The sequence below is a fragment of the Pantherophis guttatus genome, chromosome 12 (genome assembly GCF_059756535.1).
Source record: "Pantherophis guttatus breed Tessera chromosome 12, ASM5975653v1, whole genome shotgun sequence".
Taxonomy (NCBI): domain Eukaryota; kingdom Metazoa; phylum Chordata; class Lepidosauria; order Squamata; family Colubridae; genus Pantherophis; species Pantherophis guttatus.
In genome coordinates, this window is record NC_142074.1 from 22,508,123 (window position 1) to 22,530,638 (window position 22,516).

The window sequence follows — 22,516 nt, forward strand, 5'->3', positions numbered from 1 at the left end:
AATCTCACTAAAGATTAACCAATAAATAATAATAATAATAATAATAATAATAATAATAATAATAATAATACATCCTCCGAGGATACCTTAACAGTTCCTAGGTCCTTGGTTAGGACTCCAGCTGCTGAGCTATTAACCAGCCTCAAAGGCTGTGAATCTCACTAAAGATTAACTAATCATCATCATCATCATCTTCATCATCATCATCTTCATCATCTTCATCATCATCATTATCGTGTGTTGTCCCGATCGTAATTGGAGCCCTTGGAGCAATACCCAAAGGGTTACCCCGCTATTTAGAAATTCTAAATTTGCCGGACTTGAACATTTTGACTCTACAAAAAACCACCTTACTCAGAACAGCTTACATCCTCCGACGATACCTTAACAGTTCCTAGGTCCTTGGTTAGGACTTGAGCTGCTGAGCTATTAACCAGCCTCAAAGGCTGTGAATCTCACTAAAGATTAACCAATAAATAATAATAATAATAATAATAATAATAATAATAATAATAATAATAATAATAATAATAATAATACATCCTCCGACGATACCTTAACAGTTCCTAGGTCCTTGGTTAGGACTCGAGCTGCTGAGCTATTAACCAACTTCAAAGGCTGTGAATCTCACTAAAGATTAAATTATTATTATTATTATTATTATTATTATTATTATTATTATTATTATTATTATTATTATTATTATCATCATCATCATCATTTCCCAACAGTGAGAACAATTCATCAGTGGAACAACTGGCTTCCAGAAGTTGTGAATGCTCCAACACTGGAAGTTTTGAAGAAGTGACTGATAAGTCCCTTGTCTGAAATAGTATAGGATCTCTTGCTCGAGCAAGGGGGCTGGACTAGACGACCTCAAAAGTCCCTTCCAGCTCGGTGATTCGGTGAAACCCCCTCCCGGGAAGCCCGCGGGCGCCTCTTGCAGAAGCGGCAGCTGGGGCCGAAAGGCGAGACGGGGGTGGGGGGTGGGTGGGTGGATGGGTAGGGGGCGGGGCCCTTGCAAGAGCCTCCCCCCCTCCTCTCCTCCCCCTCCCCTCCCTTCCTTTCCCCTCCCTCCCTCCCTCCCACCCAGCTGGACCCGGCCCGGAGCTCTGGAGCCACGGAGGGTCCCGAGCGGCAGCTGAGCCCCCCGCCCCACTCCGCCCGTTCGGTGCCCACGCCGCGTCCCGCCCCCTCCACGCGTGCCCGGCCGGCGCGCTCCTCCCTCCGCCGCCGCCTCCACCTCCGTCCCTCTCCAGCCGAGGAAGAGGCTCGCCGCCGCCCCGCTCGCCCCGACACCCACCCGGGCAAGGAAAAGACAGCCCGCGATGGCCGGGACGCCCCCCCGCCTGCTCTGCCTCCTCTGCCTCCTCGCCGTCGCCCTCAGCGGCCGAGGTAAGCCGGGCCCCTTCTGCAACCTGGCGCCCGCCGCTCCCCTTTGTCGCCCTGCGCCCCCGCGGGGGACTTGGCTTTTCTCTCCCCCCCCCGGGGGGGGGCTGAGTGGGTGGGTGGGTTACTGGACTGGGGAGGGGGGGGGCATCCCCGACTGGGGTGGACTGGGGCCACATTGCGCATGATCCCCCATGTCCCCCTCCCCCAGGAGAGAGACACAGAGAGAGGGGGAGATGGGGGGGGGGCAGCTGCCATGATCCCCCATGTCCCCCTCCCCCAGGAGAGAGAGACACAGAGAGAGGGGGAGATGGGGGGGGGGGCAGCTGCCATTAGGGCCTGGAGGGGATGTGGGGGTGCGTGGGTGGGGGGAGATAGAGAGATCGGTAAGAGTATCTTCCTTCCCCCCCCCCGCCTTTAAAGAAAGCAAGTGGGGTGGGGGTGGGTGGGGGGCTCTCGGGAAGGCTGCAGCGGCCTGCGGAGGGATTCCTGAGGATGTGGGGAGGGGGGAGATAGAGAGATCGGTAAGAGTAGCTTCTCTCCCCCCCACCTTTAAAGAAAGCAAGTGGGGTGAGTGGGGGGCTCTCGGGAAGGGTGCAGCGGCCTGCGAGGGATTTTCTGGGGATGTGAGTGGGTGGGTGGGGGGGACATAGAGAGATCAGTAAGAGTATCTTCTCCCCCCCCTTTAAAGAAAGCAAGTGGGGTGGGGGGTGGGTAGGGGTCTCGGGAAGGCTGCAGCGGCCTGCGAGGGATTCCTGGGGATGTGAGTGGGTGGGTGGGTGGGTAGATGGGTGGGAGGCGGTTTTTCCCCCCCTCCCCCCGCTGGCCGAGGCCCTGTGCCCCCCCTCCTTTTAACTCCATTGTGCCCCGATGGGGCTGAGCTCGGGGGCGGAGTGGGGAGTGGGGACTGTGGGGGGGGGGTGTCGGCGAGGCATGGCGCATTGCCGCAGCTTCTCTGCAAAGGGGGGGGGGAATTAGATTCGCCGCCGCCTCCTCCTCCTCGGAGGCTCTTGGAAAAAAAAGAAAAAGAAAAAGAAAAAAGGAGGGGTGGGGATGGGGGCTGGAAGGAGAGAGAGAGAGGACCTGTTAAGACTTGGATGGGTGGGGGGGAGGGAGGGAGAAGAGGGGAGGAAGGGCGTGACGCCCCCCCCCCTCCCTCCATATTCCCTCTTCTTCCACCACCAGGTTGCTCAGCCACCTCTCTCCAATCCCGGAGGAGCCCCGGTAGCCAAGACGACTTCGGGTATCCTAGATTCTGGGTGTAGCGCCAGTCTTCGGTGGGATGCCCTCCCCCTCTCTTTGGGGGCTCCCCTTGTGTGTACACACACACACACACACACACACACACACACACACACACACACACACACACACACGCACACATATGCACGCGTGGTTTAGCTTTTTTCTGCTGCTCCCCATCCTTGCAAAAGAAAAGGCGACCCTGTGCTCACTTTTCCCTCTCCCCCTCCCTATGAAACCTTCCAGGAGAACAATAGAAGACCCCCTTCCTGGGCTTGGTGGGGGGGCGGGTCCCCCCTAGCTTGGGGAGGGGAAGTGGTGGTGGTGGTGGGGAGGAGAAAGGTTCCTCCAGAGAGAAGGCACCGATTTTGGAAGGATCCTTTCTCTTGTGGCCGAGAAAATAGAACCTGTGTTTTCGGGTGTTTGCTTTAATGTCTGGTTATGTGTGTGTGTGTGTGTGTGTGTGTGTAGAGAGAGAGAAATCCATGTGTTTTTCTGGCTCTGGAAAAGGGAGATTTCCCTTGAATAGAATAGCTGCAAGAGAGATGAAGGCAGAGAGGTTGGCCATTGTTGGAAGAATAGATTTAGGGGGCAGAAAGCTGGTTTATCCTGCAGTCTTTTCCAAGGAGCCATGTGCAGAGTGAGTGAAAAAATTACAGCCTGGAAAAAGGGAAATCTGCAGTATATCGTAACCAGTCACACCCCCCACCCCAAACACCCCTCTCTACTCTTGTCTGTTGGCCGCTCCTTCTCGGTGTGCAAGCAAAGGGGTTAGAAAATGCATTTCTCCAGGTTAAGGTTGCAAATGCCTTACGGAGGACTCGGTCTTCCCTAAAGGATGCCACCAGGTTCACGCCTCCATAAAAGGATGGCCAAGGTTGCAGCAAGAACACAAGAAGGTGGATTTATTTTATTTTTTGGGGGAGTGGGTTGGAGAAGACCAAGATGGCGAGAACGTCGGATGCCCGAGGGGGCCAGAAGATTTCAGGAAGGAGAAGGAAAAGGGAAAATAACTTATTTTGGGGGAATAATCGAATCCACATTTTGGGAAATTCCAAGGGGTGGGGGAAGGAGGTGGAAGAATTGCCGTATGAAAAGAAGAGCTGGATAGGTAATATTTAAAATAATAATAATAATAATAATAATAATAATAATAATAATAATAATAATAATAATAATAAGTGGTCTAAAGGAAGAGCTTACACCAAGAAGATGCCATTTGAAATGTGTTCACTGTACAGACTGGATTGAAAAAATGATTGACCAGTGGAAAGGGATTAATTATTGGTCAATCTGACTTCTCAGTTAGCTTCTGGTGGTACCAACGTTTTGGACAATGGTAGTACTCATAGGAGTGCATGGTGATGAAGAAGGAAGAGGAAGGAAGGAAGAAGAGAGAAGGAGACCAAGAAGAAGAAGAAGATCAAAAAGAAAAGGGGGAAGAATTCACCTTTCATTTGTTTACTGCCTGTCATTTATATCTGGGGTATTTATTGTACTGTATATACAGAAGAGCCCAAACAATTGAAATAGACAAAAACAAATTCCAGCTGGCTATGGAATTGCCTAATCTTGCCCCCCTGACCATCAGGAAGTCGGTGGAGGGTTGGACTAGAAGACCTCCAAGGTCCCTTCCAACACTGTTATTCTATTCTATTTGATCTCATAATTCATCAAACGTTATTCTCTTTACGTCTTATCCCAACAATTCTTCCGTGGCTTGCCTTTTTTAATGTGCTGATTTTTTAAATAGTCATTTTCCACACCCATCTACCCCAGTAGCCAGCTTTCCAGGTGGTGAGGAAACAAGAAGGAGAAGGAGAAGGAGAAGAAGAAGAAGAAGAAGTAGAAGTAGAAGTAGTAGAAGTAGAAGTAGAAGTAGAAGTAGAAGTAGAAGTAGAAGTAGAAGTAGAAGTAGAAGTAGAAGTAGTAGTAGAAGTAGTAGTAGAAGAAGAAATACAATGTGTTTGAAACTCACCAAAACTATTACACAATTCTTTTCAAAACCTTGGGCCACCCAATCTGCTATGAAGGCAATTTGGGGGATTAGGTTATAAGGTCTTAAACAATAACCAGCTGTCACATTCCATTTGGATGTGTCCGTTGAATGATATTGTAAATCCTTTTTGTCTGCTGTCATCATCCAGCCCCGTTGTTTTAGGGTTTTTTTTTTTTTGACTGGACAGAGGATATTCAAGGGCTATTGATGAAGAGTTTGGCACATCGTCCAGGAGACGATGTGAAGATCAAAAGGAAATCTGGTTTTGATGCTTAGAGTCAAAACAGGATCTACTTGGTGGTAGCAGCCGATCATGCCATCTTTAGCAGAAGGATGGTTGGTGTTTGCCTTACAAGGTTTTTTGTTTTTAATATATTATAAAACCCCAGAATTTAAATTTATATATATAAAAGCCAACACAGTTCTAGGCTGCATAAAGAGAGGGATGGAATCAAGATCACGTGAAGTGTTTTTTTTTTAAAAAAAATTATTTATATCAAAAACAGAAAAAACAAAACAAAACATAAAATCTCCATCATTCAAATACAATCACAAACAGTATGTGTGGTATCTCACTCAATAGTTGTGAGACGGATCTTGGAGTCCTAGTGGACAACCATTTAAATATGACCCAGCCGTGTGCAGCAGCTGTCAAAAAAGCCAACACAGTTCTGGGCTGCATCAACAGAGGGATAGAATCAAGATCACGTGAAGTGTTAATACCACTTTATAATGCCTTAGTAAAGCCACACTTGGAATCCTGCATTCAGTTTTGGTGGCCATGATGTAAAACGAATGTTGAGATTTCTAGAAAGAGTGCAGAGAAGAGCAACAAAGAGGATTAGGGGACTGGAGGATAAAACATATGAAGAACAGTTGCAGGAACTGGGTATGTCTAGTTTAATGAAAAGAAGGACTAGGGGAGACATGATAGCAGTCTTCCAATATCTGAGGGGCTGCCCCAAAGAAGAGGGAGTCAAGCTATTCTCCAAAGCACTTGAGGGTAGGACAAGAAACAACAGATGGAAACTATTCAAGGAGAGAAGCAATTTAGAACTAAGGAGAAATTTCCTGACAGTTAGAATAATTAATCAGTGGAACAATTTGCCTCCAGAAGTTGTGAATGCATCAACACTGGAAGCTTTTAAGAAGATGTTGGATAACCATTTGTCTGAAGTGGTGTATGGTTTCCTTCCTAAGCAGGGGGTTGGACTAGAAGACCTCCAAGGTCCCTTCCAACTCTGCTATTCTATATTGACTTATTGAATTCATCTGATTTTACATAACACAGTAGCTACATCAGTGTAGAGGTTAAAACATGGAGGAAAAAAAACCAAGGAAATCCCGATCTCCTTTCAGTTAACAGGAAGACGACCTGATTCTGGTCATCCTCATTATTGCCTATCCTAGCCTACCTCACTGGATTGTGGGAAAAAATAGATGTCACATCACACCAAAGGAACAAAGGAAGTTCCCTTCAGAAGTTGTGGGAGCTTCATCGCGAGTTGTGGAAAGCTTTCAAGGAGAGACCGGACTGCCATCGGTCAGAAATGGTGTAGAGCAGTGATGGCTAACCTTTTGTGGACCTGAGTGCCCAAAGCACACGCAAACCCCCAAAATGCAATGCGCCCCAACCCCAATGCATGCACACCCCCATGCATGCATGCACAGCCACCCTGCATGTGCCCTGCCCCTGCACGCCCCCCATGTGTCCTCCCCCCCTGCGCATACGCAGCAGAGACCAGCTGGCCAGTGGGTGGCATGCACGCATGCGCAGAGGAGCTGAACTGGGACAACAGCTCGTGTGCCCATAGGGCGCTGCGTGCCACCTCTGGCCCGTGTGCCACAGGTTCGCCATCACGGGTGTAGGGTCTCCTGCTTGGGTGGGGTGGGGGTTAGACTAGATGACCTAACAAGGTCCCTTCCAACTCCGTTAAATCTGTAAAATCTTGTGCCTAGGGCTCCCGAGAAAGCCAGAAGGTAAATCTAAACAAACAAATGAGTGATTCAACCATCGTTTGTAAAACTCAAAACTAAACCCGAACACTCCACCGTCAATTTTTTAAAATTGAGGTTAAAAAAAGAAAAAAAAAGACTATTCATCCTTACATGAGAGGCATAATCCAGATTTAGGGTTTGACCTAAATCTTCTCCCGTTTGGGTTGTTTGTTTTTTTTTTTCTCTTTGTGTTTATTTTTATTTATTTATTTATTTTGGGCCACTCTTTTAATTCTTTCGCCCGGTAAAACCGTTTTCAAAAATTAACCAGATAAACATTGCCCACTTTTAACCTGTGTAAAGACCACCTGGAGAAGAATATTTATTTATGCCGGAGAGAAGTTCAGTTACAGGGAAAGTGAGTGGGTGATAGGATAATATGGTTGGGGGTGGGTGGGAGGCTCCCTTGCTCTTCTGTACCTACAAAATTGTAGGGCCCCATTTCGTTGTTAAACTTAATTCCCCGATCACAGTTCAACCAGAGGGCAGAAGGATAAGTTGTTGTTTTCATTAATTAAGGCTTAAAGCCTCTAAACCCTCCCACTCACAGTAGGGACTCAACCACACAGCCAGGAAGCCGAATTGACTCCAATCTAAATTTGTATTTATAGCCATATCGGAGATACTTTTCCCACCCCACTCCAAGTCCTGTCTCAACCATGGTTCCTAAGAAGGATGAGTGAAAATTATGGGGATTGTGGGCCAAGAGGAGATGTTCTCGGTAGGGTCACCCGAGGTGTAAGGTCATCCCAGCTGCCCAGGTCAACTAAGCAGGCCTCTATCAGAGGTGAAATTTACTTACCTTCCCTACCGGTTCCGAAGTGTGTGTGCACACGCATGTCACATGTGATTTTGGACTCTCTGTGCATGCGCAGAGGGTAAAAAAGAGGTTACTCCCTAATTAAAAACAGGAAATAATGACGTCCGGGTGGGTGGGCGGAAACTCGTGCTGCTGCCGCTACCGGTTCTCCGAACCATCCACCGCCGCTGCTACCGGTTCGCCCGAACTGGTGCGAACCGGTAGCATTTCACCCTACTCTGTATTGGGTAGTAGAGATCTAGAGGGATGCTGCGGACAGAAGATCATTCTAGCGGCGAAGGCATCGTCAGGCGCAAAAGATCAGGACCGTATGTTAAGTTGCAATTCGGAAGATAGGTTGTTTGGCAGGATGGATTTAATTTAAATCACGATTTAAAGCGGGCGCAAAAGATCAGGGCCCTATGTTAAAAGATCAGGACCACGTGCGCGCGATTTAGATCAGGCGCAAAAGATCAGGACCGTAAGTTAAGTTGCAATTCGGAAAATAGGTTGTTTGGCAGGATGGATTTGATTTAAATCAACTCGATTTAAATCACAGTTTAAATCACAGTTTAAATCACAGTTTAAATCACAGTTTAAATCATGGTGTAAATCACAGTTTAAATCACGGTTTAAATCACTGTTTAATTCATGATTTAAATCACAATTTAAATCACTAGTTAAAAATCAACTCAATTTAAATCAACTCGATTTGTCGTCTATCCCGCAGCGGCTCCTCCTCTGACCCGCTGTTGACTCACCGACAGTCGCATTCACTTTAATGGGACGGCTGGGGATGCGTCAGTGACACAACAAGGTGAGGGACATGGCGGGCAGCAGGTGAGTGGATGCCCACTAACAGGCGCTGCCATGATGGATCTGAAATGACAGGCGCTCTTTCAAGCTAAGGACTGGTAGTTAGAATCTTTTAATATGATTATTTGCAAGCAAAACGAAGGTTTCCCATTTAGCTTGCAGAGCTTGGATTCATGGGACGAGTTTACCCAAAAATGTAAATATTGCAGAACAGACAGCCTCATGCTACATAACTAAGCTCCATTCCATGCTGAATAAACTAAATTAGTGATGTTACCTTAAATAGAAAACCATCTTTAGATAGATGTTTACTCCAAAAGCATTTTATTAAAATAAGTTTGATAAAATTTAAAAAAAATCCGATTTAAATAAAATCTGATTTAAATTTTAAAAATCCAATTTTTAATTTTTTTTTCATCAATTTTTAATTTTTTTAAAAAAAAATCATCGATTTTTATCCACCCTGTTGTTCAGGCTTAAGCACAAGAGTCTACTCAACTAAAGTTCAGGACTAAATTTGCCCCAGCTAAGAGTCAGTCACTTCGGAAAGAATACCACTAGAAAAAGTTGAAAGGATCATGTCCCTCAGTTCTAATTTCCATGAGAGCTGGAACATGGAACAAGGATAGAGAAAGATCAAACAGCATTCTTCAAAACGATCTTCTGCAATCACGACATAAGCCTGAGATTGAAAAATCAGATGCTTGTCAGATGTTACGTCTTTTCTATCCTGCTCTACGGAGTGGAGAGTTGGGTCTCTGACAGAAAAGCACTTGAAGAGACCAGAAGCCTTTGAAATGTGGATTTACAGGCAGCTGTTACATATAAGTTGGGTTGACAAAATCAGAAAGGAGGAGGGAATAAGCCGCCTGGGAAAGCCAAGGGAAATCATCAAAACCATAAAAAAGTTAGAATATTTCAGACATGGGATGCGACACCTGGAAAAATACAGCATCCTTCACTTAATCCTCCAAGAAAGATTGAAGGCAAACGAGGTCCAGGCAGAAGAAGACCATCATGGCTTCAAAATCTAAGGGACTGGTGTGGACAAAACTCAGCAGCACTTTTTCGTGCGGCTGTTGATAAAAATAGGATCGCCAACATGATCGTTGAATTCCGATGACAGATATGGAAGGAGAAGGAGGAGGAGAAGGAGGAGGAGGAGGAGGAGAAAGAAGGAGAAGGAGGAGGAGAAGGAGAAGAAGAAGAAGAAGAAGAAGAAGAAGAAGAAGAAGAAGAAGAAGAAGAAGAAGAAGAAGAAGAAGAAGAAGAAGAAGAAGAAGAAGAAGAAGAAGAAATTCAAGGGGACTTGGACCGTTTGTGGCAACGTAACAACTCTAGGCTGATGACTTGTTTAACTCCGCCTCCCAACTGGCTGCTCTTCTCCCATGGCATCAAGTCATACTCCGTGGGAGAAGAGAACGATGAACCTTTTTTTAAACCAAGAAAACTACACAGAAGATATAAAATGATTGATGAGAACATACCTGGTCCAACGGCCCTCAACTTGCTACAGGTAGTCCTCAGTGGGTCTCTTGGTGCTGTGCTGAGGGATCCATAAAACAAGGCAACTATTCAGATGAAAATGCCTGTGGATGGGCCATTTAAGGATTGTTTCGAAGTCTTCCTTTGTTTCTTCCCGAGATGCAAGCTGACTTCTAGATAAGAGCTCAATACCTCCTCATTCTAAAAATTTGGTTGGAGGGGGGGAGGGAACCCTAATGAAAAAACATGCTTTCTTCAAAATGATACTCTACTTGACTACATTGTAAGCGAGTAATTTGTAAGTAAATTCCTCCTAAATTTCCCATTATATGGGAAAACACTCTGTATCTCTATGTCTCTTTCTCTTTTGTTACAGTGTTAAAATAAAGTTAGGGATGTGTCCTGTTTTTTTTTGCAGTGGAGGTCACATTCACACTTTTTTTTTTAATTTGATTTATATGCCGCCCTTCTCCGGAGACTCAGGGTGGCTTACAATGCGTTAAGCAATAGCCTTCATAGTTTTGTATATTTATAAAAAGTCAGCTTATTGCCCCCACAACTGGGTCCTCAATTTACCTACCTTTGAAAGGATGGAAGGCTGAGTCAACCTTGAGCCTGGGGAGATTTGAACTTGCAGTAATTGCAAGCAGCAGTTGTTAATAACAGTGCTTTAGTCCACTGTACTACAAGCTCTTTATACTTTATACAAAATATACTTTTGTATATTTATACAAAGTCAGCTTATTGCCCCCACAAACTGGGTCCTCATTTTACCTACCTTAGAAAGGATGGAAGACTGAGTCAACCTTGAGCCTGGTGAGATTCGAACTTACAGTAATTGCAGACAGCTGGTGTTAATCACAATGCTATCAGTCTGCTGAGCCACCAGGCTCTTTTGACGGCATGACTTGGGGCCCGGACGCTACAAAAGGAACGGCGGAAAGTAGGACAAAAACTTAAATTAGACTCCCAATTTACATTTAATTAAAACTAGCCTGCATTTGGGTAAGGCTGCGTCGCATTTGGGGAGTAATTTGCCCGAGCTGCTTTTGATCTTGCGAGGAAAACTCGTGGATTGAACATTTGGGGGAATTGGGGAAGGTTTGGGGGCTCAGGCTTAGGGAAGGGGTGTGTGGCTGTGGGACAGTTGCTTTCTACTGGGGGAAGGTTTTTAAATTGGCACGTGAAGGTAACCTTTTTATCCAAGGTTTGTGACTCACTGGGTTGGTTGGAGAAGTGATTGAGAAAAACATAGAAAGCATAGATAATTGACAATGGGTGTAGGTCGTAAACTTCAAAATAAACAGTGACTTTGTGCCATTTAGACTCTGTCCCTTTGGAGTTCCTTTAAACTTAATTAAATTTATCAGAAATATTTTTGATAAGCCTGTGCTTGGTCATAAGCATCCTTTAGAAGCCGAGTTGAAAGACCTCCTCCTCCTCCTCTTCTCCTCCTTCTTTTCTTCTTGCCCTCCTCTTCCTTTTTTCCTCCTCCTTTTCTTCTTGTCCTCCTCCTCCTTTTCTCTTCCTCCTCTTCTTTTCTTCTTGTCCTCTTCCTCCTTTTCTCCTCCTTTTCTTTTCCTCCTCCTCCTCCTTTTCTTCTACTTGTCCCCCTTTTCTTCTCCTTCTTGTCCCCCTCCTCTTCTTCTCTTTTTCTTCTTGTCCTCCCCCTTCTTCCTCCTCCTCTTCCTCCTTTTCTCCTCCTCTTCTTGTTGTCTTTCTCCTCCTCTTCTCCTCCTCCTCTTTTCCCCTTCTTTTCTTCTCTTCCAACTCCTCCTCCTTTTCTCCTCCTTTTCTTGTCCTCCTCCTCCTTTTCTTCTTGTCCTCCTTTTCTTCTCCTTCTTGTCCTCCTCCTCTTTTTCTTCTCCTTTTCTTCTTGTCCTCCCCTTCTTCCTCCTCCTCCTCCTCTTCTCCTCTTTCTTTTCTCTTCCTCCTCCATTTTTTCTTCTCCTTCTTGTCTCCTCCTCCTCCTTGCAAATTCCATCACTTCATTGTTTCTGTGATAACATCATGACATTAGGGATGACACCATAGCTTCTCCTGGGCATCTGGGATAGAAGATCCAGGGACTCTCTTGTTTTTCTTGCTCCCTTGCTGGTATCAAAACAAGGATATGGAATCCTGATCAGGTCCTGCAGCTATAGTGAGAGACGAGATCTGGTTGGACACAGCCAAACAGGCATTAGGAGAAGCTTATAAACAGGACCCAAGGATGTATATCTTCCTCCAACTTCTGTTAGCCAGCAAATGGTATTAAGAACCTCTCTCTTAGATACAAGACAAGGTGCTTGGGTGTCCATGTGTGCTAAATCATCATTTTATCTTGCCTGACTTTGATGGATATGTTGCATCATCCCAAACAGTTATGATTATAGTTATAGTTTGATGTGTTGTGCTTTGTATTCTTCATTCAACCAACTAGGGTTAAAGCAAACCCAACTTGATTCCTTCCAGATGTAATGAGCCCATAGCAATATTTTGTCTGGGGAATTCAGGGAGTTGAAGTCCAAATATCCTAAAGTTGTTGAGGTTGGGAAATGCTGGATGATAGAGTTGACCACCAAGAGGTCCTAGATAGGTCTTATAGACACCTTGGAATCTTCTTAGCATCTTCTACCTTCACATGCACAATTTCAGGATTACTAAACTAACTCCAAGAAGGGTGATGTAGAAAAACCAGGCTGGATGTTCTCCAGAGTAGCCCTTTTTCCCCACCCAAGAGGATTTCCCCACCATCCAGTCAGAGCTGAAGAAGCTTCTTTGGATGAGAAGCGAAACGTCTTCAAAGAAAAACCAGAAAGTCCAGTCGCCTCTTGGAAAAAAAAAGCACCTTTGAGACCACCACAACCTGAATGACTGAGAATCTTCATAGACAGAGTAGCCTAGTTACATTTTTAAAAAAAAACACGTTTTAATCATACCCCTATCTCAAGAAGTGGTTCGGTTTATTTACTGTTTTTAGGCTGTCTCTATTGCATGGATTTAAATGCGTAAATACAAAATCAATGTGTCATGGTATTATCTGCCATTAAAAGGACGCGAAGCCCATAATCTTGTGATTATGTGATTATAGATCTGAGATTTTCTTGAAAGAAAATTAAGAATAAGGAAGTTGAGTAACGGTAGCACGGAGAAGGAATTATCATTGATCTTCGTTACCTTGAAAACAAAAATTGCAGACATTTTCAAGAACAACCTGTATGGAAAGTTGCCTGTGAATATGGACAGGTCTGGTGGGTTTAAATTTGAAGATAGGTCAGTAACAGTGTTAGAAGGGACCTTGGAGGTCATCTAGTCCAACCCCCTGCTCTCGCAGGAGACCTGTATTGGGATTCGAACTGCTGAACTGGCGACCTTTCCGATCGACAAGCTCAGTGTCTTAGCCACTTGAGCCACCTAGTCAGGTCATTTGAGCTACATTAGATTTGATGTCTATGGAGATTCTCAGCCATCCAAGTCGTGGTTGTCCTGAAGGTGCTTTTTTTAAAAGAGGCAACTGGATTTAACGAGCGTTGTGGCATCTCCACAAAATCCGGATACTTGGCAATGGGCTCACAGTTATGACGGTCACAGTATCCTGGGGTCACATTTTGCGACCTTCCGACCAGCAATGGGGAAGCCAGATTTGCTTAACAACCTTTTGTTCCTAACTTAACAACTGCAGTGATTCACTTAGCAACGGGGGCCAGAAAGGTGGTAGAAAAGAGGCAAAACTCACTTTACAACTGTCTCGCTTAACAGCAGACGTTTTGCACTCAACTGGGGTCGTAAGTTGAGACGGCTTCTGTTTGCATTCTCATCCGGCACCAAATGGTAACTTTTTGGAAAATGCCCCGTTGGGTTTTGAACAGCTGTTTAGGAGAACTTGACTAATACGTTGGTTTGTCTGTTTTGGTCCTCAGGATACGCCGACGACTCGGGCTTTGATTTAGCAGATGCACTGGATGACTTTGTCCCGACGAAGAGACGTAAGTATGAGGCCGGTGTATCCACATGTGGATACACATTGTGGGCAGAGTGGATATTGGCTGTCGATTAGGAATCGGAGGGGTTGGGGCGATGTTCAGCAGGGAAGAAATGAGCTTGTCGATGGAAAGCTGGCCGCCCGGGTTCGAGACCCCACCGCCATGCCACAGGAGTGAGCTCCTGTTCCTTGTTCCAGCTCCTGCCATCCTAGCCTTTCGAAAGCACGCAAATGCAAGTAGATAAATAGGTACCACTTCGGCGGGAAGGTCACAGCGCTCAGTGACATCATGCCTGGTCACATGACCGTGGAAAAGTCTTGAGAGAGCACTGGTTCAATGGCCCTTGAAACGGAGATGAGCACCAACCCCGAAAATTGGCTACAACTAGCGGAATAAAATCTGCAGGCACTCCTTTAACTTTTATTATAGGGTTTGTCGGCAGGCATGCTTCCTGCAATGATAGTTTAAAAAACAAAAAACAAAAGTCAAGCTGAAAAAGATGTATTTAGATTTTAAAAAAATATCATAAAGGCAAACTCCTCTGTCTCTCTCCCTCTCTCTCTCCCTCCCTCCCTCCCTCTCTCTCTCTCTCTCTCTCTCTCTCTCTATATATATATATATATCTTTTTTCTTTTTTCATAGGCTTTTATGTGCATATTCTTTCTAGCCAGGTTTTACCTATGTAAACTTAGTTGTTCTTCAGCCCTAGGTTCTGTGAAATCTCATTCACAAGTTCTTGGGCCCTTTTTCTGCTGACAAACTGCAACTCTGTGTTGCTCTCTGGGAGACCCAGATAGCTATTTCTACCTCTTAAGGCGTCCTCAGTGGGCCACACCCACTTCCCAATTATCCTCCCTGTAAAGGCATAATGTATCTTTTTTCTTTTTTCTTTTTTCTTTTTTCTTAGAAAGAATATGCACATAAAAGCCTATGAAAAAAGAAAAAAGATACATTATGCCTTTACAGGGAGGATAATTGGGAAGTGGGTGTGGCCCACTGAGGACGCCTTAAGAGGTAGAAATAGCTATCTGGGTCTCCCAGGAAGCAACACAGAGTTGCAGTTTGTCAGCAGAAAAAGGGCCCAAGAACTTGTGAATGAGATTTCACAGAACCTAGGGCTGAAGAACAACTAAGTTTACATAGGTAAAACCTGGCTAGAAAGAATATGCATATATATATATATATATATATATATATCTCAGGTGGGTTTCAGCAGGTTCTGACTAGTTCTGGAGAACCAGTAGCGGAAATTTTGAGTAGTTCGGAGAACCGGTAGTAAAAATTCTGACTGGCCCCGCCCCCATCTATTCTCTGCTCCTCCCAAGTCCCAGCTGATCGGGAGGAAATGGGGATTTTGCAGTATCCTTCCCATGGATTGGGAAGGGAATGGCGATTTTACAGTATCCTTCCCCTGCCATGCCCACCAAGCCACGTCCACCAAGCCACACCCACATAACTGGTAGTAAAAAAATTTGAAACCCACTGACATATATATAATATCTATCTGTCTGTCTGTCTGTCTGTCTGTCTATCTACCTACCGATCCACCCACCCACCCACCCTCCTACCTACCCACCTACCCTGTTTCCCCCAAAATAAGACATCCCCTGATAATAAGCCCAATTGGGCTTTTGAGTGCATGGCAATAAGGCCAAGTGCTTATTTCAGGGTTCAAAAAAATATAAGACAGGGTCTTATTTTTGGGGAAACATGCCATCTATCTATCTATCTATCTATCTATCTATCTATCTATCTATCTATCTATCTATCTATCTATCTACCTACCTACCTACCTACCTACCTACCTACCTATCATCTATCATCTCTTTCTCTCTCTCCACACACACACACACACACACACACACACACACACACATACATACAGATCCAATGTCTTAAAGCCTATTCTGGAATTTCCACTGGGAGGCACAGAAATAGAGATTTGCTCGGTCCTTGGGATTTGTCCGTCGGGATTAAAAAGATTATGCTCTTTTTAAAAACCATGACGCGTTGGATAAACCAATGGCTGGCACTCCTGCCTTTGATAAGACAGGAGACAGTGGGTGGGGCCACAATGCAAAGTGGGCGGGGCTATTTCATATCTGGGTGGGGCCTGAATAGGCCAAGATGCGGAGGGGAAGGATAACATTTGGATCCTTACGAAAAGGTTTTCGTAAGGATGCAACTAAAAACATTTTTAAAAAACGAACGGATTTTTAGAGTTAAAAATGATGCAAATAAAAAGAAAAATGAAGAAATGTGAGAAATAAGTAAAGAAAGAAAAGAAAAAGAACATATAAAGAAGCAGCTGTCGATGTATAAATTGGTTGTAAATGCATATATATTTCATCCTCTCTCTCTCTTGCTTGCTTTCCATATTCTACCTTTCCTAATTGCCAAACTCATAAATCATGCATTCATTTCCTCCCCCCCCCATTTTGAGCAAAAAGCCCATAAACAGTTTCCAGTCACTGATATGAATGCAACTGAGATTATGTTCTGTACTTTTTAATTCCTGAAATCAGATAGCCTGTAACTCTGCCTGGAGGGGTTTCAGACAATGAGTTTGGGGCACATTTAATCCTCGAAATTCACCTCATTTGCACTGAAGCATAAACCAAGGTTTAGAACTCACCGTGGTTTAAATCCTCTTACTCAAAACTAAAAGCCCAACTAATGAAAACTGAGTTAGAGCTGGGCATGGAAATTCAGCATTCCCCCTGCCACAAACATCCCGTGTTAGAAACTGTCAAATTTAATTGAATGTAAACTTTAAACTTTTTAACAGCTTCAGCTTCCTTTTCTTGAACTTTTAACATCAGTTCAAGGTGGCCCTGCTCTTTAGATGTAGTCTGACTGAACTCCGAGGATGTGCATGTCTTACTTATAGGAGTAAACCCAGCGAAGAGTGCTGGGTCAGCCCAGGCTGGTTTGGCATCGCCGCGGAATCAAAAATGCCATTAATTCTGTCTTTTTGTCTTTCCCAGCTACTCACAAGCCGCCCAAGAAGACTTCAGGTGGCACAGGTGAGATGTTAGCTCTCTTAAGCCTTTAAATCAGCTGAGGGTGCTCTCCCACTACAAATCCTATCCTCCCCAGCCATTGAGTGACTCTTGGCTTTATGGTAAGGTAGGGTAATTTGCTGGGATCCCCCCCCCTTTTTCTTGACAAACAGCAATCCAGAAGTTGCAAGTACAAGCCGACCCATTTCATTTGGGGGTATCCTCAGTCTTTGTCTTTTAATGGGACCTTGGCCTTAGTAACCCTGAAAGTGGCCTACCTGGGAGTCGTGCGGTGGCCTAGAGGTGGAGCTCTGGCCTCACAATCAGGAGGCTGTGAGTTCGATCCTAGGTAGAGGCGGATATTTCTCTCTCTGGGCACGATGAGAATATATCTGCAGAAGAAAACTCCGCGTTGGCAACAGGAAAGGCATCCGGCCAGTGAACATTCAGCTCCATTCAGTTGGCCAAACTCCACTCTGCAAGGGATTATGGGGTCATTAAAAGAAGATGATAGTGGCCTACCTGGGAGGGCTGTTGGGAGGATATAAGGACACAAACCGGTAGCAGCACACAAGAGCGTTGTGGCGGCCTCACCTTTTGGGTGTATGTGAATGATATTGTGATGCCCACAGAAATAAAATGGGAGTGGGGGGGTTACGTTGCAGAAAGGAAATGGGTGTTCCCTGCAGTAAGTAGCTCTTTCTATCGGTCTCCTTGATTTCTCGAGCAGGAGAACTCGATCAGTTGGATTTCTTTGATTCCCCACCGGAGAGAACCACCAGGCCTGCAAAGGCCACCACTGTCCCTTATCCAAGGAAACCAGGTAAGGACATCCTGGCCCCTGGTTTTGGCAAGCTTGGACGCTGGGCTGCCCTCTCCTCAAGCCCTGGGGGGCGGGGTTGGGAGCCCAAAGCCTACTTAATGGGGTGGAAATACGACTTTGGGTGGCAAAGAATTCCTTCCTTCCTTCCTTTTCTCTCCCTCCCTTCCTCCCCCTTTCCTTCTTTCCTTCCTTCCTTCCCTTTCCTCCTCCCTCCCTCCTTTACTTTCCTTCCTTTTTTCTTTCTTTCATCCCTCCCTCCCTCCCTGTCTTGCGCCCTTCCTACCTCCCTCCCTTCCTCCCTTCCTCACCTCTTTCTTTCTACCTACCTCCCTCCCTTCCCTCCGTCCTTCCTTCCTTCCTTTCTCTTTCTTTCCTTCCTCCTCCCTACCTCCTTTTCCTTCCTTCCTTCTCTCCTTCCTCCCTTACCTTTTTCTTTCCTCCCTCCTTCTCTCCCTTCCCTTCCTGTCTTGCCCCTTCCCTCCTTCCTCCCTCCCTCCCTTCCTGTCTTGCCCCTTCCTTCCTTTCTCTTTCTTTCCTTCCTCCTCCCTCCCTCCTTTTCCTTCCTTCCTTCTCTCCTTCCTCCCTTACCTTTTTCTTTCCTCCCTCCTTCTCTCCCTTCCCTCCTTCCTGTCTTGCCCCTTCCCTCCTTCCTCCCTCCCTCCCTTCCTGTCTTGCCCCTTCCTTCCTTCCTTTCTCTTTCTTTCCTTCCTCCTCCCTCCCTCCTTTTCCTTCCTTCCTTCTCTGCTTCCTCCCTTACCTTTTTCTTTCCTTCCTCCCTCCCTTCCCTCCTTCCTGTCTTGCCCCTTCCTTCCTTCCTTCCTTCCTCCTTCCTTTCTTGCCCCTTCCTTTCTTCCTTCTTCCTTCCTTCCTTCCTTCCTCCCTCCCTTCCCTCCTTCCTGTCTTGCCCCTTCCTTCCTCCTTCCTGTCTTGCCCCTTCCTTCCTTCCTTCCTTCCTTCCTTCCTTCCTTCCTTCCTTCCTTCCTTCCTTCCTTCCTTCCTTCCTTCCTTCCTTCCCTCCCTCCCTCCCTCCCTCCCTCCCTCCTTCCCTCCCTCCCTGAATGCAACTAGGCTATTTATTTGTGAATACTGCTATACATTTACAAAACAACAAGGGTGACCACAGTTCACAAACCACCTTCCAAACAAGCCCAATGAAGCCAGAATCCCTAACCCCCAAGGAGGATTGGATCTGATTGGAATTTGGCTGGGATACCACCAGGTGATAGGCAGGATGTTAGAAAGGGGAATTAAACATCATCCTGCCCGGGGTGTGTGTGTGTGTGGGGGGGAGAGAGCCAGGTACCAGCTTTGCTGTTTTCCCTAACATGGGCTAAGGGTTGAGAAGGTTGAACCACACAGCTTAGCCCGCATGTATTTGATCTCGATTTTCCAAAACTGCGGCTGGACATATTTGGAAAGGCAACTGAGTGGGGAGGGCTGGGCTAAGCCGATCGCTGGGCACCCTGGGCTGAAGGGTTTGTGTTCTCCGATCTGCAGATGATGGCCGCTGGAACATTCCCCATACCACCACCACCAAACAGCCCAAAACTACCAAGCCACCCCCGAAAAAGACCGCAGGTAATTTTTAACCACTATGAAACCTCAAAGGCCCCTTTAGAAATCTGGAAAACAATCTGCCTGCTACCTTGGACATCCAAAGACGTGAAGGTGGGGATGAAGACATGGAGCTCGATCTGGTATTGGAAGAGAACAGAGCAGAGCAGGGCCTGGGTGGGATTTCCCCAGGGGTCTCCTCACTTCAAAAGGTTTTCCTCCTTTACTGTAGCTATTCTCTCTGCTTTCTCCTGTTTGGCAGGACAATGTAGATCTCTGAAGAAAATTTAGGGGTCTGGGGATGGATGGGTGGCTGGGTGGATGGACAGATGGATGGACAGACAGATGGACATTAGGTTGGTTGGATGGATGGATGGTTGGTTGGATAGATGATGGATGGATGATGGATGGATGGATGATGATTGGATAGATGATGGATGGATGGATGATGGTTGGATGGATGATGGATGGATGGATGATGATTGGATAGATGATGGATGGATGGATGATGATTGGATAGATGGATGGATGGATGATGGTTGGATGGATGATGGATGGATGGATGGATGGATGATGCTTGGATAGATGATGGTTGGATGGATGATAGTTGGATGGATAGATGATGATTGGATAGATAGATGATGTTAGATGGAGGATGGTTAGATGGATGGAGGATGGATAGATGATAGTTGGATGGATGATGGTTAGATGGATGGAGGATGGATGGATGGATGGATGATAGTTGGATGGATAGATGATGATTGGATAGATAGATGATGGTTGGATGGATGATGGTTAGATGGATGATGGATGGATGGGTGGATGGATTATAGTTGGATGAACGGATGGATGGATGATGATTGGATGGATGATGGATGGATGGATGATGGATGGATGGATAGGAGAAGACAATCTATTACATAACTAGAGGATTTGGAGTTCTCAGGCTGAATTTGGGGATTCAAACTTCCTTCCTTGATATATGTGTTTTTCTGACATTCAGTCTGGTTTCTATAAAAGCCTTCACCAACTCTGACCCTCAACATGTAGAGGTGTTGGCTGTAAGGCCTGATGTTCTCCCATGGCTGAGATCCTGGTGGTGGCTTGGAATTCAAGACATCTGGAGACTAGCAGGTTGGGAATGGTTGGTCTTGTGTTGAGGTGGTGACCATTACATGCATCAAAGTCAACTCAAGATGAACCTATGCCTAGGAAATATTATAGGAATTACGGGACGCCTGGGTAGATTTCTTCAAACCTTTTTCTTACTTCTCCTAAGAGGTTAAGTCTTTTTTAGTGGAAAAGAGTGGCGATGCTAGAAACCATAACGCCCTCATCTGCTAATCTTATAGGGAAAGACCCCATGGATTTCGACTTAGCCGATGCTTTTGATGACCAAAATGACAGATACCCTGGGGGTGGACCACCTAAAGGAAATCCTGGTGGAGGTACGTTGATCATTCTTCTTTTGGTTGGTCGAGATAGACTTCTGCACCCTCCCTTCCCTCTCCCTACATCCGTTGCTGTTGGGGGAAGAAATTTAACAACCAGTTCTCTGCCCTAATGTCCAGCTGCGTAGGCGTGGCTCAGTGGTCATGTGACCGTGTGGGCGTGTATGCATGGATGGATAGGTATGTATGTATGTATGTATGTAGGTAGGTAGGTAGGTAGATATAGATGCAGCTAGATAGATGCATAGATAGACAGACAGATAGAGATGCAGATAGAGATAGATGCAGATAGATAGATAGATGCAAGAAGATAGATGATAGAAGATAGATAGATAGATGCAGATAGATAGATGCAGATAGAGAGACAGAGATGCAAATAGAGATAGATAGATGCAGATTGAGAGATGTAAATAGAGATAGATGCAAATAAGATAGAGATGCAAATAGAGATAGATAGATGCAGATAGATAGATAGATAGATGCAAATATAGATGCAAATAAGATAGATGCAGATAGAGATAGATAGAGAGATAGAGAGAGAGTGAGTGTGTGAGAGAGGCAGGCAGGTTGTTTTAGTGCTCCAGGTTGAATTCTCACTTTCCTTTGTCGTGTGCTAAACCAACCCCTGCTATTTTCCATGATCAGTTAATGAATAAAGAATCCCGTTCCAGGCTCCAAAGGGGGAGATAGAAGAGGTGGAAATCCTGGTAAGGGGTCTCTCCTTGGCTCCCGAGCTGCTCTCTCTCCTCTGTCCCACCTGACTGCCTTTGCTCGCCTTTCTCTCCCTAAGTCCAGTCGTTCGTTTGTTTTTTTTTTTTAAAAATCACCCTCTGACTGATCTCCTGTCTAACCCAACGAGAAAGAAGGGATCTTGGACACCTGTGCTTAATTTGGCCTTGCGAATCAACCTCCTTTCCTTCCTTTGACTCCTCCCCCACCTCAATTTCTGTGACCTGCTTCCAGAAAAGTAGAGCTGCAGGTTCCGTAGGAGATCAATGTCCCACGGTGGGCGTGGCCTAGTCGACCTCCTGCACTATGGCAGGGGGGCGGGGTGTTTTTGCCCTCCCCGGGCTCCAGAGGCTCTCTGGAGGCCAGAAACAGATGAACTTACGGGAGGCTCATGTTTTGCCCTCTCCGAGCCTCTGCGCGCATCCTGCGCTTACCTGCATCCAAAACAGGCCGCGTGGGGACTCCTGGGAGGGGCGGGGTGGGTGGGGCGGGGCCAGCCAGGAGTGGAATTTGGGGGTTCTCCGAACTGCACAGAATCTTAGCTAGAGGTTCTCCTGAACCTCTGCGAACCCCCAACAGCCCACCCCTGATCTCCATCCCTAAAAATAAATACATACAATGAACTGGACTGTTAATTTCTTGCATGAGATTTTTTTCAAGCAGTTGCTTTTTTTCCAACTGGCTGTTACCAATGCATGGGGTGAATTCTCTGTCTACTCTAACCTGCTAAAAATCCTCGTACAGGCGACCAGTTCCTGCTAGGATTGGTGGTCAAGGACGATGGGTAGGACAAGAAGCAAGAGGTGGAAACTAATCAAGGAGAGAAGCAACTTAGAACTAAGGAGAAATTTCCCGACAGTTAGAACAATTAACCAGTGGAACAACTTGCCTCCAGAACTTGTGAATGCTCCAACATTGGAAGTTTTTAAGAAGATGTTGGATAACCGTTTGTCTGAAGTGGTGTAGGATTTCCTGCCTAAGCAGGGGGTTGGACTAGAAGACCTCCAAGGTCCCTTCCAACTCTTCTATTCTATTCTATTCTATTCTATTCTATTCTATTCTATTCTATTCTATTCTATTCTATTCTATTCTCTCATCTCCTCCTCTATTTATTCTATTCTATTCTATTCTCTCATCTCCTCCTCTATTTATTCTATTCTATTCTATTCTATTCTATTCTATTCTCTCCTCTCCTATATCTATTCTATTCTATTCTATTCTATTCTATTCTATTCTATTTTATTCTATTCTATTCTCTCGTCTC

General features: G+C 45.6%; 1 protein-coding gene across 2 annotated transcripts in view; it reads left to right on the forward strand.

Annotated features, from left to right (window-relative positions):
* The first annotated feature begins 931 nt into the window (after positions 1-931).
* Positions 932-22,516, forward strand: part of CD99L2 (CD99 molecule like 2) — a 36,886-nt gene continuing 15,301 nt past the window's right edge. The window contains exons 1-7 of one of the 2 annotated variants that reach the window (XM_060681678.2): positions 932-1,395; positions 13,631-13,696; positions 16,681-16,719; positions 17,426-17,518; positions 19,016-19,096; positions 20,425-20,520; positions 21,195-21,230. In XM_060681678.2, the coding sequence (XP_060537661.1) occupies positions 1,329-1,395; positions 13,631-13,696; positions 16,681-16,719; positions 17,426-17,518; positions 19,016-19,096; positions 20,425-20,520; positions 21,195-21,230 (478 nt within the window). In that variant the 5' untranslated portion in view covers positions 932-1,328. The remainder of the gene's footprint in view (positions 1,396-13,630; positions 13,697-16,680; positions 16,720-17,425; positions 17,519-19,015; positions 19,097-20,424; positions 20,521-21,194; positions 21,231-22,516) is intronic. The other variant, XM_060681679.2, reaches the window with a different exon arrangement.